This window comes from Phyllobates terribilis, unplaced genomic scaffold, assembly GCF_046119375.1.
Source record: "Phyllobates terribilis strain yellow unplaced genomic scaffold, ASM4611937v1 Scaffold_1__5_contigs__length_1240528914, whole genome shotgun sequence".
Classification (NCBI taxonomy): Eukaryota; Metazoa; Chordata; class Amphibia; order Anura; family Dendrobatidae; genus Phyllobates; species Phyllobates terribilis.
The window spans coordinates 41,197,699-41,209,718 of record NW_027362761.1 but is presented as its reverse complement, the minus strand read 5'-3'; the positions used below and the strand labels follow the sequence as shown (position 1 = coordinate 41,209,718).

Below are 12,020 nucleotides of genomic sequence, written 5' to 3'. Positions count from 1 at the left end.
CCAGTGATTATGTGTGCATGGTGAAGATCGTGAGTGGGGTTGAAAAAAAAAAAAAAAAGTTTAATAACATTGTAACATGTTTTAAAGATAAACAGGAAAAAAATGTTTCACCAATTTACCAGTTTATCATCTAAACAGCTTTCACAGCATATCACCTTTTTTTCCCATATGACCTTGCTCCCACCCTTTTGGCTGCCTTTATTTCAGGCCTTTCCGAGACATTAAATCATGACCACAATCACGAGTGACAGCAATAACTTGAACATTTACTTTTCATATCCGCAAAAGCAAAGAAATATTTACAAAAAGAACAATGTACGTGCGTTCATGTCGCCTGCTAAGAAAACAACAGCAGCACACGGAGGCCAACAGCAGGGTTTCCTGTAATAATGAGTGTATTAATCACAGCTAATAGATTCTAAGAAATATCCAGGAAAGTTCTTGGCAGCAGAGGGGAGCACGATTTCACAGAAAACGGTGCTCTAGGTTAGATCTTCAATTAAGCAGGTTCCTTCAGAGTAAGCTAATGCTTTTGGAGTTTTCTTGCGATATTGCAGATAAACTAAACTCAGCTATGGTGTGTCTATAGTACTTTATACAGAAGGACATCATTACATGTGCAATTTACTGATAAGACCTTAGTGCAGCTTTTAATGCATTTTCTTTAATCCAAAACCAGAATAAATCAAAAAACATAAATGGAAAAATACAAGTTGTTTGTCTTGGTTTCTGCTTAAAGGATATGGACACTATTACTTTACTTAAATACATGTATTTTGGACTAAAATAATTTTTGCTATTTTGTTTTCATGAAAGTTTGCACTGTTTGGCTTTTTGTTATCCTATGTCCCTTCATATTGCAGGCTGCTTAATTAATTAACTAATTAATTAATTAAGAACACTTAGAGAGCTCCCTTCACAGGAGAGTTTGTAACTTTTATCGAGGGTCGGACTAGGGCCCACTGGTAACAATGCCTCTGGGAGCCCACAGTTCAGCTATGTGCAAATATTACATTGTTCTCATTCACAAATGTACCACTCTCCTAAATAATTATAAACTAGGTAGTTTGTTACAGGGGTTATCCGGGACTTTGCTTATTTTTTATATGTGTCTAAGAACTTACAGGCAGGTAGTTGCTGACTACCTGCCAGTTCTGATTGTTGCTGATCTCCAACGGCTCATTTGACCTCATGTCAACAGAGCAGCTCTACCTCTTCTGGTCTGCTCTTTCAACAGGGGGTCATTGTCAACGTCATACTGCTTGACAGCCAGTTCCCTGCATTGGGGAGCCGGCTGTCAGTCATCATAATGTTGGCAGTAACGCCCCATTGACAGAGCGTAGCGGAAGAGAAGGAGCTGCTCTGTCGACGTGACGTAACTGGAATCCACAGACTTGCCAGCAGGGGCAGTCTGTGATCTCTCTGAGACGACAGAGATCGGTGCCTTGCAGAACAGGCAGGTAATTAGCAACTGTAAGTGCCTGCAAGTTCTTAGTCCTATAGGGAAAATAAGCAAAGTCCCATAAACCATTTTAAATGAATGATGTCATGTTGCTTTGGTCTCTCTGTAGTGAATCAAATACAGTGGCATGTAAAAGTTTGGGCACCCCTGGTCAAAATTACTGTCACTGTGAACAGTTAAGCAAGTTGAAGATGAATTGATCTCTAAAAGGCCTAAAGTTAAATATAACACATTTCCCTTGAATTTAGGCAAAAAATATATATATTGTCTTTTTTTTTCATTTCAAGAATTACAAAAAGGAAAATTGGTCAATGCAAAAGTTTGGGCACCCTTGGAGATTTGTGTGCTCAGATAACTTTGACCAAGGTTTCAGACCTTAATTAGCCTGTTAGGGTTATGGCTTGTTCACTATCATCATTAGGAAAGGTCAGGTGATGCAAATTTCCCAGCTTTATCAAAACCCAGTCTCCTCTAACCTTGTGCCAAAAACAGCAGTCATGAGTTCTTCTAAGCAGCTGTCTAGTACTCGTAAAATGAAAATGTTGGAGACCCACAAAGCAGGAGAAGGCTATAAGAAGATAGCAAAGCGTTTTCAATTTGCCCTTTCCTCAGTTAGAAATGTAATTAAAAAGTGGCAGTTACCAGGAACAGTGGAGGTCAAGATAAGGTCTAGAAGACCAAGCAAAATTTCAGTGAGAGCTGCTCGTAGTATTGCTAGAGAGGCAAATCAGACCCCCGTATGACTGCAAAAGACATTCAGAAAGATTTAGCAGACTCTGGAGTCATGGTACATTGTTCTACTGTTGAGAGACACCTGCACAAATATGGCCTTCATGGGAAAGTCATCAGAAGAAAACCTCTCCTGCGTCCTCACCATAAAATTCAGCATCAGAAGTATGCAAGAGAACATCTAAACTAGCCTGATGCATTTTGGAAACAAATCCTGTGGACTGATGAGGTTAAAATAGAACTCTTTGGCCACAATCATCAAAGGAAAGAACATTTCATCATTAAGCATGGGGGTGGATCAATCATGCTTTGGGGTTGTGTTGCAGCCAATGGCACGGGGAACACTTCGCGGGTAGAGGGAAGAATGGATTTAAATTAAATTTCAACAAATTCTCGATGCAAACATTACATCAGCTGTAAAAAAGCTGAAGTTGAAAAGAGGATGGCTTCTATAAATGGATAATCATCCTTAACGCACGTCAAAATCTACAATAGACGACCTCAAAAGGCGTAAACCGAAGGTTTTACAATGGCCCTCACAGTCCCCTTATCTGAACATCATTGAAAATCTGTGGCTAGACCTCAGAATAGCAGAGCATGCAAGACGCCCCAGGAATCTCACAGAACTGGAAGAATTCTCCAAGGAAAAATAGATGAAAATCTCTCAAACAAGAATTGAAAGACTCTTGTCTGACTACAAAAAGCATTTACAAGCTGTGATACTTGTAAAAGGGGGCGCTACTAGGTTATAACCATGCAGGGAGCCCAAACTTTTGCATTGGCCCATTTCCATTTTGTAATTTTTAAAATGTAAAAAAATGAAAAAATATATATTCTTTTTGCCTAAAATACAAAGGAAATGTGTCATCTTTAACTTTAAGCCCTTTAGAGATCATTTCATCTTCAACTTGCTTAACTGTTCATAATAACAGTAATTTTGACCAGGGGTGCCCAAACTTTTACATGCCACTTTATATTGGGCCAACCACTGCTCATATAAAGGAGTGGGGGGCACACTTCTGCACTGGTGCCCAGTGAGAAATTCACTTGTTCCCCTGTGGGCTAGTCCAAGCCTGTTATTATCTTTCTTTTTCTGAGCTTTTCTCAACTGATTAATGATCTCAAAGTTCAGCTCAGCTTTCATATAAGTCTGCTGCCAAATAGTGCAGCACAGAACATATAACAGGTAAATTGTGCAAAATGTTTAATACAATCCAATGTGAATTTGTTTAGCCCAAAATACATGCAGTTAAGTATAAAAAATTCCCCAAAGGTATCCATATTATTTATATTAATCTTTGCAACAAATGTGTCAAATCCACATTATCTGTGCAAACGTCCAATATTATCGGCATATACTTGGTCATAAAATTAGTTCAAAGTAAAAGCAATGGTTTAGTGTTATCACCTATTACCAATATCAGCAATAACCTTTCTGTCAATCTGTTCAAATTCTAATTAGTATCTTTATCTGTTTCTTTGATTTATTTACGTTTTCACACCATAACCTGTAGCTATTTCCTTTCTGTTGGAATTGAACTTTTTAATGTGCTTTGGTAGATACTGGCAATTCTGCTTGGGTATTTTACAAAACTGATGACAACCAGTGCTGGATATAGTCTATATCAGTTTTGACAACAGCAACTTCAAGAATTTCATGATCAATATTAATTCAACACAGTGGTAGCTATGAAATCCATACGTGACCCACCCAAATATATCGGAAAAACACTGAAAAAAAAACCTTTAACAATATATTCTGCAGTAAAAATCTACATAAAATGTTGAATTTCTTGCTACTACCTTTCTGTGCCTATATAGTACAAGTATATTGCATTTTATCTTCCATATTCATAGATTAATTCCTGTTACTACAGAGTAGTGCACTGTGTGAGGTGAAATAAGAGATACACATTTCTAGAATAGTAAAAGAGTGATTCTCTACTCTCACTTGTGTCAAGGTTTCCATCTCTTACACCACCATGCTGCATTACCGGATCTATTGTACAACACATACTACTGGCATCTGACAGACCCCATATGAGCTTATGTACAATGGGGTCCATCAATTACCACCAAGTTATTTGTCGTTTGGAAGAGAAAAGAATGGCACTACATGGAGCACTATTTTCCCTGGCAAATAGGGGATTTGCTCCAGAGCGCTAATGCAGATTGATATGGCGCCCCCACATTTGACTAATGTCGGTCGAACATGTCAGTCGAACCGATATCAACACTGTATAGGTGCTCCTTGTGCAGGAGATGTCGATTGGGCATGTCCGATTTTGGACTGCCTATCGCTTTTGTTCTTCCAGAAATAAGCTGCGACAGAGATGTCTGTTGGTCACTTTGTCATAGAGGACACAGGGGCTCTCAGCCGAACGAGTGTTCATGTGTATGGGAGAGATGACCGAGATGTCTGGCCAAACGATGCCATTTAATGTGCATGGGCAGCTTTAAGCTGTAAGAAAAATGTGAGCAAACTGACAGAAGAAGGTAAATCTGATTTGTTGTTATTTAGTAGATACAACTGCTCTAAAGGGAATCTGTCAGCAGGTTTTCGCTATGTAATCTGAGAGAACAGTGATGTAAGAGCTGAGACCCTGATACCAGCAGTGTGTCATTTACTAGGCTTTGTGTTTTTGTTTAAATAAAATCAGTATTTTATCAGCAGGAGATTATCACTATAGGACAAACTGCCTCATGCCGCCAAGTCCAACCATGCCCCCAGTATTGGTTTTCAGCATTTTGAAAGTTGCTAAACAGCAGTGTGGGCGGGATACACAGCGCTGAACCTTCCGACCTCTGCTAGACCTGCAGCAGAGATATCTATTATTCTAACACAACTACTGCACCCAGTAAACTAAGTGATACATAACTGGAATCAGAGTCTCTGCTCCTACATCATTCTGCAGGAGCAAAAATCTGCTGACACATTCACTTTAATAAACTCAATACATATTCCATTGTACTATTTCTCAGGGCATCTGGTAATGATAATGAATTGAGATCTGCTTTGCTGAGCTCATAGTCTAGGAAAGACAAGTCATCTATGATATTTTATATACAACATTCTATACAAAATATAATCATCTTCAATGATGAATTAGTAAAATACAGAGTAATGGGGATATATGCATTGACAACATTCTGTGGTTTACTAAAACAATAAACATATTAATGGAAAGATATTTATATGACTTTTAACTCTTAAACAATACAATGCAACACAATTTTATGTAACTTTTTTTTCCTGGGTTGAAGAATTTTATTCTACATGACGAATGTTACTGTGTGGTTACTGATAAATGAAGCAAAACATAACACTCGACTTCTGCAATTATAAAAACTGCTAGCGCAGGTTGTAAGCATCTTCTTTTCTGTGAACAGAACACCTTTCTTTGTATCTTTTAAACATCTGCATAAAAAAAAGAAAAAGTCAACTATTAATGCAGTGCCATTTTATTTATAATACTAGCGACTGACATATTTATAGTGGTGGATTCATCTATCGTGTTGGATTTATCTTGTGTTGCTATTTGTTTTTTTGACCTTGAGAATGGCGCTGGTCCAGCACCGAAACGCGTTGGTACTAATAAAAACCTAATCTGAAGCTCCAAAGCTCCTCATTTCCCACAGCCCACCTAACGTGATTTTTCTCCATTTGGTAAATTTTGTGTTACTAAAGACTTTAATTCACGATTTCCTTTTGAGTGTAGAACAGCATTAAATTCCACAGAAGTGAACACAGATAATTCTCTAGATTCTTGTTTATAACATTATTTCCATATATCCGATATACACTGTAAACACTAGGGCTAAATCCTCCTTTACTGTTGGTATGTGTTTGGTCACAACATGTTGGGGTTCTGAAGCCCCAATTTTATTGAAAAATTTTTATTGCTATTTTTAACTGGCAGTCAATGGCAGACTATTCAGGTTTGGCTCGACCAGTTCAAGTACTCCCAGTTACTATAAAAACTGAATCTATCCCTAGCATTTTTTGTGTGTGTAATTAATCTAAATTCTACTCACATTTTATTAACTACTCACTTTTGTTAACTTCATAATGACATTTTTAAACCGCTCTGTAAACTGTATCATACATATGATATACTTACCTAGATTTAATGTCTTGAAAATACGCCAGGCATGCGTCCCCCAGTCTAAGTTAAAAAGAAAATAAAGAGAATAGTACATTTATTAATTCAATTTATATTAATAAGTTCGTTGAGATATGTAAACTTCAAAATCCTGATTAGTTTTTTTTTCTCTAAATCTGTATAGAAATCTTAAAAAAAATTAAATATATTTCACCTTTTGGGAAGCAAAAATAGGGTATAACAATATGTAGTTAAAGGAAACGGTTTGTTGTGGTGGAGTTCTCTGAATAAACTGTTATAATGATGTCAGTGAGCTAGTCAAATTAGCCTTGGGAGTGAGGAAAGTCAAGAAGAACCAATCCTCAAATAAAGCGGTCACGCCTGCCCATCAGATTCATCATAAGTTACACCACTCTAGTGGCGCAACTTACTCCACAAATGTACTCCAGCCCACCGGCTGACGTATATTTCTGGTGACGGCGTACGCTGGGTACTAGACGCACCTCATTCACTTAATGAATCAGGTCAGTGTACTTCAGCGACTGCTTGATTTAGACTGGCGTTTGTTATACCAGTTGTAATGCATCGCCACCAATCTGTTTATCTTAATTTTGCGCCACAAAGGGACAAATATATGCTTTGATTTATTAAAGATTTACCTCCAAAACATATTGTGTCAGAGTTCTTAAAGGGGTTATCAGGGACTATATTTTTTTTTACATCTTACATGCAGATAGTTACTAACTACCTGCCTGTTGTGCCCGGCGATGATCTCCATGAAGCAGCAGAATAGCTGCGATTGCTCTGAGCTGGCGCTGGGCAGAACACACAGGCAGCTAGCAACTACCTGCCTGTCAGTTCGTAGCCCTGTGAATAGTAAAAAAAAGTCCTGGATAACCCCTTTAAGTTTAATCCCACATGTATGTTCAATGATCCGCATATGACATCAATATCAGATTGGTGGGGATCAGACTTTCAGCACCCAGGGTGCTCAGTTATTTTAAGGGGGTATTAGTGATCGCGCAACTGCTAAAGCTGGTCCATTTTTACATTAAAGGGAAGCTGTCAGCACAGAATGACTGTTCAAACCAAGTACAAGCACTCTGTGCACCAAGGCAGGGCCAATCATTTTAATCACCTTCCCACTCGCTTGTTTTCCCTCTATCTGTACCCCCCTCATCTTTGATTGACAGCTCTGGCTTCATAGAGCCAGAGAAGGGCAGAGATACATGGAAAACAAGCAGGTGGGAAGGTGCACTTAAATAATTGCCCCGCCATGGTGCACCGAGCGCCTGTACTTGGTTTGAACAGTCATTCTGGGCTGACAAGGTCCCTTTAAGCAATCAAAGTGGCCATTTAGATAGGCGGATAATCGGGAAATTAATGTTTGTCACCAATTAGCCTATCTAAACAGGCTAGAAAAACATTTGGTCCTTGGGTGCAATGATTTTTAAACTGACTTAAAAATTACCTGTGTAGATAGGAGATGGGATGCTGGTAACACGGTATTCTATGTGCACAAAACGACTGTATTAACAAACGTTCTGTGTGCACAGAAGTGTTGTCGATCATTAAATGGCCATTAAAAGACCGCCAATTAGTTTGCCATGATCAAACCATGTTGTCCTGGCATGACTGCATGTTATACCTGTCTACTTAAAAGAAAGCTATCAGCAGAAAATAACTCATTGATTAAATCAAGTTTTTGTGTTTAATGTAATTTTTTTTTAAATTTTGCCAATTGTTTTTCTTTACATGGTTCACACTGGCCACAGGGGCCTTTTTAGACTCATACTTCCTTTTGTTTCAGGAAACAACACAATGTTCATAGCCACAATGGTCAGATCCTGACCCTATCTTTTGTATTGAGGTGTCCAATGAGAACATAAAGAGAGGTGAGCAGAGTCAGCTGTGACTTCACCTACTGTAATTGGTGAATCCTTTATCAGCTGTGTCATTGTAATCCTGTCTCTACTTATTAGAAAATTCCTTTAAACTCTCCCTGAAAGGCATTAGAGTCTAAAAAAAGCCCCAGTGGCCAGCATAAAAATTAAAAAAAAAATAAAACTTGTAATCTAGCAATAAGAAAAAAAAATAGTCAACATTTCTAAAAAGTACATGCAATACAAAAACTTTGATTTAAAAACAGTAGGTCATTTTCTGATCATAGCTACCTTTTAATAGCAGCTTGGTTTTGCGATATTATCTCATAGGAGGGAATAGAATAATTCCGCAATACCCTGAACCACCACTGCTAAATAGATGACTTACAACTAGAAATAATGGTGTAAACCACTGTCTCTGACTGACCAGCTGGGATTTGGCGTTCAGCAGTCCCATCAATCAGTTGTTTGTAGTGACAGCGCTTTTGCTGTTCACGCCGTTACCACCCACATAAGGTGCCACCCACCTGTATCCTACGACAGTTCTCCAGTTCTTCTTCCTTTTTCATATATTTTGAGTAAGACTTTGAAAGTTCTTCCTTTTTATCAAACAGCTGCTTTCCCAGTTCTCCCCTTTCTTTGGACAGATTACTGTTCTCTGCAATTACAGCCATCTTTTCTTGGCTGCATTTCTGAAAGTTATCGGTCAGTCGGTCTTTGTCCGTCTTCAGCTGACTGTTCTCAAACATGACATTGTTCACATCTTGCTTCATCCTGCTTATGGTTTGGTCTATATTATTTTTAATTTCACCATCAATGTTCCAGCATTTTGAATAATGCATAGGTTCATTGGAGCTGATAATGCTAGAAAAACGATTTCTCATACGGTCTAGTTCATTGTCAAACCTCTGATTTATATTTGTACAAACAGCCTGTAAGATTTTTGCCTGGCTTTGCAGGTCCTTCCTCTCATTTTGAAACTTCTCCTTCTCAGAGGTGGCCTGAAAGAGTTTGATTGTAAGTGTGGCATTTGTCTGGTCGCAGTTCTCTTTTAACCGGTCATAGTCCCTCTGAAGAATTAATTGTCCATGCTTTAATTGAAGTGTTTCAACTGCCCACAAAAAAAAAAAAAAATTAGATAGGAGCACATGTACTGTAACAACTCAAGAACGAATAATAATATTATTTCCACAGTTATCATCACCTGGCCATTGGTGTTCCCCAAGTTTACCATGCACTGTTACTATTTTAGTAGGAATTCCAGTATAACAACTTACCATATGTACCTTCCGATGACCCCCGGTCTTCCGGTCTTTTCTCCGCTGCGTCCAGTCTCTTGTACGGCTCGAGATGGTCTAAAAGGACCTGCGGTGACGCCGGCGGTTGCGTGACCTGTCACATGACTAAATGACGTCATGGACGGTCCTTTGAGACCATCACGAGCTGTACAAGAGACCGGACGCATCGGAGAAAAGACCGGGGGCCATCAGAAGGTGAGTATAATGTTTATTTTTTATTTTTTACCATTTTTATTCTTTTTTTAACTATTACTAGTCATGTAACGGGTCACGCGACGCTGACGTCGGCATGTCCTTCAGTGTACCGCTGCCGGCAGCCCGGACGGTGAAGCAAGACTGCGGGGGCCATCAGAATTTATTTATTTATTTATTTATTTTTTATTATGTTACATTCTCTCGGGTCACACTATATAAATCCATGCCGGTTGCATGGATTTATATAGTGTGACCAAGTTGTCAAGCACTTTTCCAAGTGATGCTAAAATCGCTTGGAAAAGCGCTTGATAGCCCGCATGCAGAAATGCATGTGTAGCGCCCCGAGGGTTCGGCCGCTACAGGGGTATTGCACCTCAGACCAGGTAAGGATGGAGTATGGACCAGGGCTCAGTTAGCTGCATACAGTACACACACCCCATTTCCGAGGGACAGCTCAACGGTGCTCCCACTAGACAGAAGTGCAGGCACGACCGACTATGTCCCTGTCTGGAGTGGGGAGGGGGGTGGAACACCCAGTGCTGTAGGGGCAGATAGGGGTTGGTTCCTGAGCATAGGAAGGAGCCCATTGGTTGCTGGTCACCTGGGCTCATGGTCAGAGGGAGGTATAAAAGGTGGGCACCATCTTAGATCTAGGTTCTGTCCAGAGAGGAGAAGACAGGGAGTAGAGGCTCCATAGGAGCTCTACTCCAGGAGGGCCTAGTGAGAGGCCGAGGAGGAGGTGAAGGGGAGCTGTGGTGCCACCTGAGCCCAGCTCCACGAGAAGGGAGGATAAGAAGGAACAGGAAAGACGGAGGAGAGACAGAGAAACCGAAGGGCTCAGGAACAAGAAGGTGGAAGGGACCCTAAGAACCCACGAGAATCCAGGGTGAAGGGTCAGGCAGATTAAGGGTACTGGATCCCAAGTTGGTGGAGGAGAAACTACCCTCAGCCAAAGACCGGACGTCGTGATCATTTATTGGTGCGACACCTCATCAAACCTGCTAGGAAGGCACCATATAGGACAGCAGAGGACGGGGCCCACGTTTAACCGCACAAGTCCGCGGCAGCTGGACAAAAGTGGGTCACTGGTGAGGCAGGCCAGAGAAAGGACAAAAGGGGGTCCTGAGCCATACTCCTGAATTGCCTGGGAGTTGACCGAGCCCCACACCTGGTGGACGCAGCACGGCTTGGGCGGTCACTACGTGTACAGAAGTGACCCGGAGTACCTGAACTGTGAGTAAAAGACATTGGACTGCAGTACGTTGTCTGTGTGCTCTTTCGCTCCTCCAGCACTAACGGTACTGGGACTCTCACCACCATCACTCCCACCATTCACCACACTGCCCTGGGGCCGCACTCTTCCCGTGGGGAGTCACACCATCCTAGTTGCATCCATCATCGGCCCCAGCAGTCTGCCCTGCAGCGGCGGTTCCTAATAACCGCAATCCACGGGTGGCATAGTTGGACATTATCTGAAACATCTAAAAGACTGCCACTGGTCTGACCACCCTGAGCCTCGGAACCGGGTTGCCACTACTACTCCCATCGTTCCCCTACTGCCCGAATCCGAGTGCCCCATGGCCCAGGGGGTGAGTCAGCTTTGGCGTAGTCGGCAGGATTTCGTGCCTGCTAACAACGGGTACTGCGCGCCTGAAAAGAGACTGTTTCATTGTACTAAAGATGGCGCCCGCCCCAGAAGAACGAGCGCCATAATGTGCACGCCAAAAGACCACAGGAGGCCGCCTCCCATCGTGGGCCGGGTCCCAGAATGGCGCCAAAGAGGAAGCCCGCCCCCAACAACCATGTCCGTCAGCGTGGGGGGGCTGCCCCTGAGAGTGATTGTCAGCAAAATGCCCCAGGACCACCCTGTTATGTTCTGCTACCAGAGCTAAGGAAAGAGAGGAGATCTGTCCCTACGATAGAACTCAGCTGAATCCCTACGATGTAACAGGGAACCTGATCCTGCGATCAGACCTGCTAAAGTCCTAAGCTAGTCTGTACGGAGACCTATAGATGTGGGGAAGGAATCCCTACAAGTACTAAGGACTGGGAGGAAAATGGGACACCTCCTAACAGAAATAGTAGCAGACAGACGAACAAACAAAATATATAGAACATAGAGGTCCGTAGACCAAGCAAACTAACAGAGTTAGATACAGAGCACAGGCTAGCTAGAAAGTAGTTATACAATGAAGTCCAGCAAAGCCAGAAGGGCGGAGCAGGAATAAATAGTCCAACAAGGTCATGTGACCAGCAAAGGAAAAAACCTAAGAGCAAGGTTCTAACAGTACCCCCCCTTCTAAGAGGATCCTCCGGATCCCCTAGGACCAGGCTTATCAGGAAATCTCCT

General features: G+C 41.4%; 1 protein-coding gene across 1 annotated transcript in view; it reads right to left on the bottom strand.

Moving 5' to 3' along the window:
- Window positions 1-245: 245 nt before the first annotated feature.
- The window catches only part of PLVAP (plasmalemma vesicle associated protein), a 51,586-nt gene continuing 39,811 nt past the window's right edge, over window positions 246-12,020 (bottom strand). The window contains exons 3-5 of the mRNA XM_073661061.1: window positions 8,705-9,288; window positions 6,313-6,357; window positions 246-5,609 (exon numbers count right to left, since the gene is read on the bottom strand). Of these exons, the coding sequence (XP_073517162.1) occupies window positions 6,319-6,357; window positions 8,705-9,288 (623 nt within the window). The 3' untranslated portion in view covers window positions 246-5,609; window positions 6,313-6,318. The remainder of the gene's footprint in view (window positions 5,610-6,312; window positions 6,358-8,704; window positions 9,289-12,020) is intronic.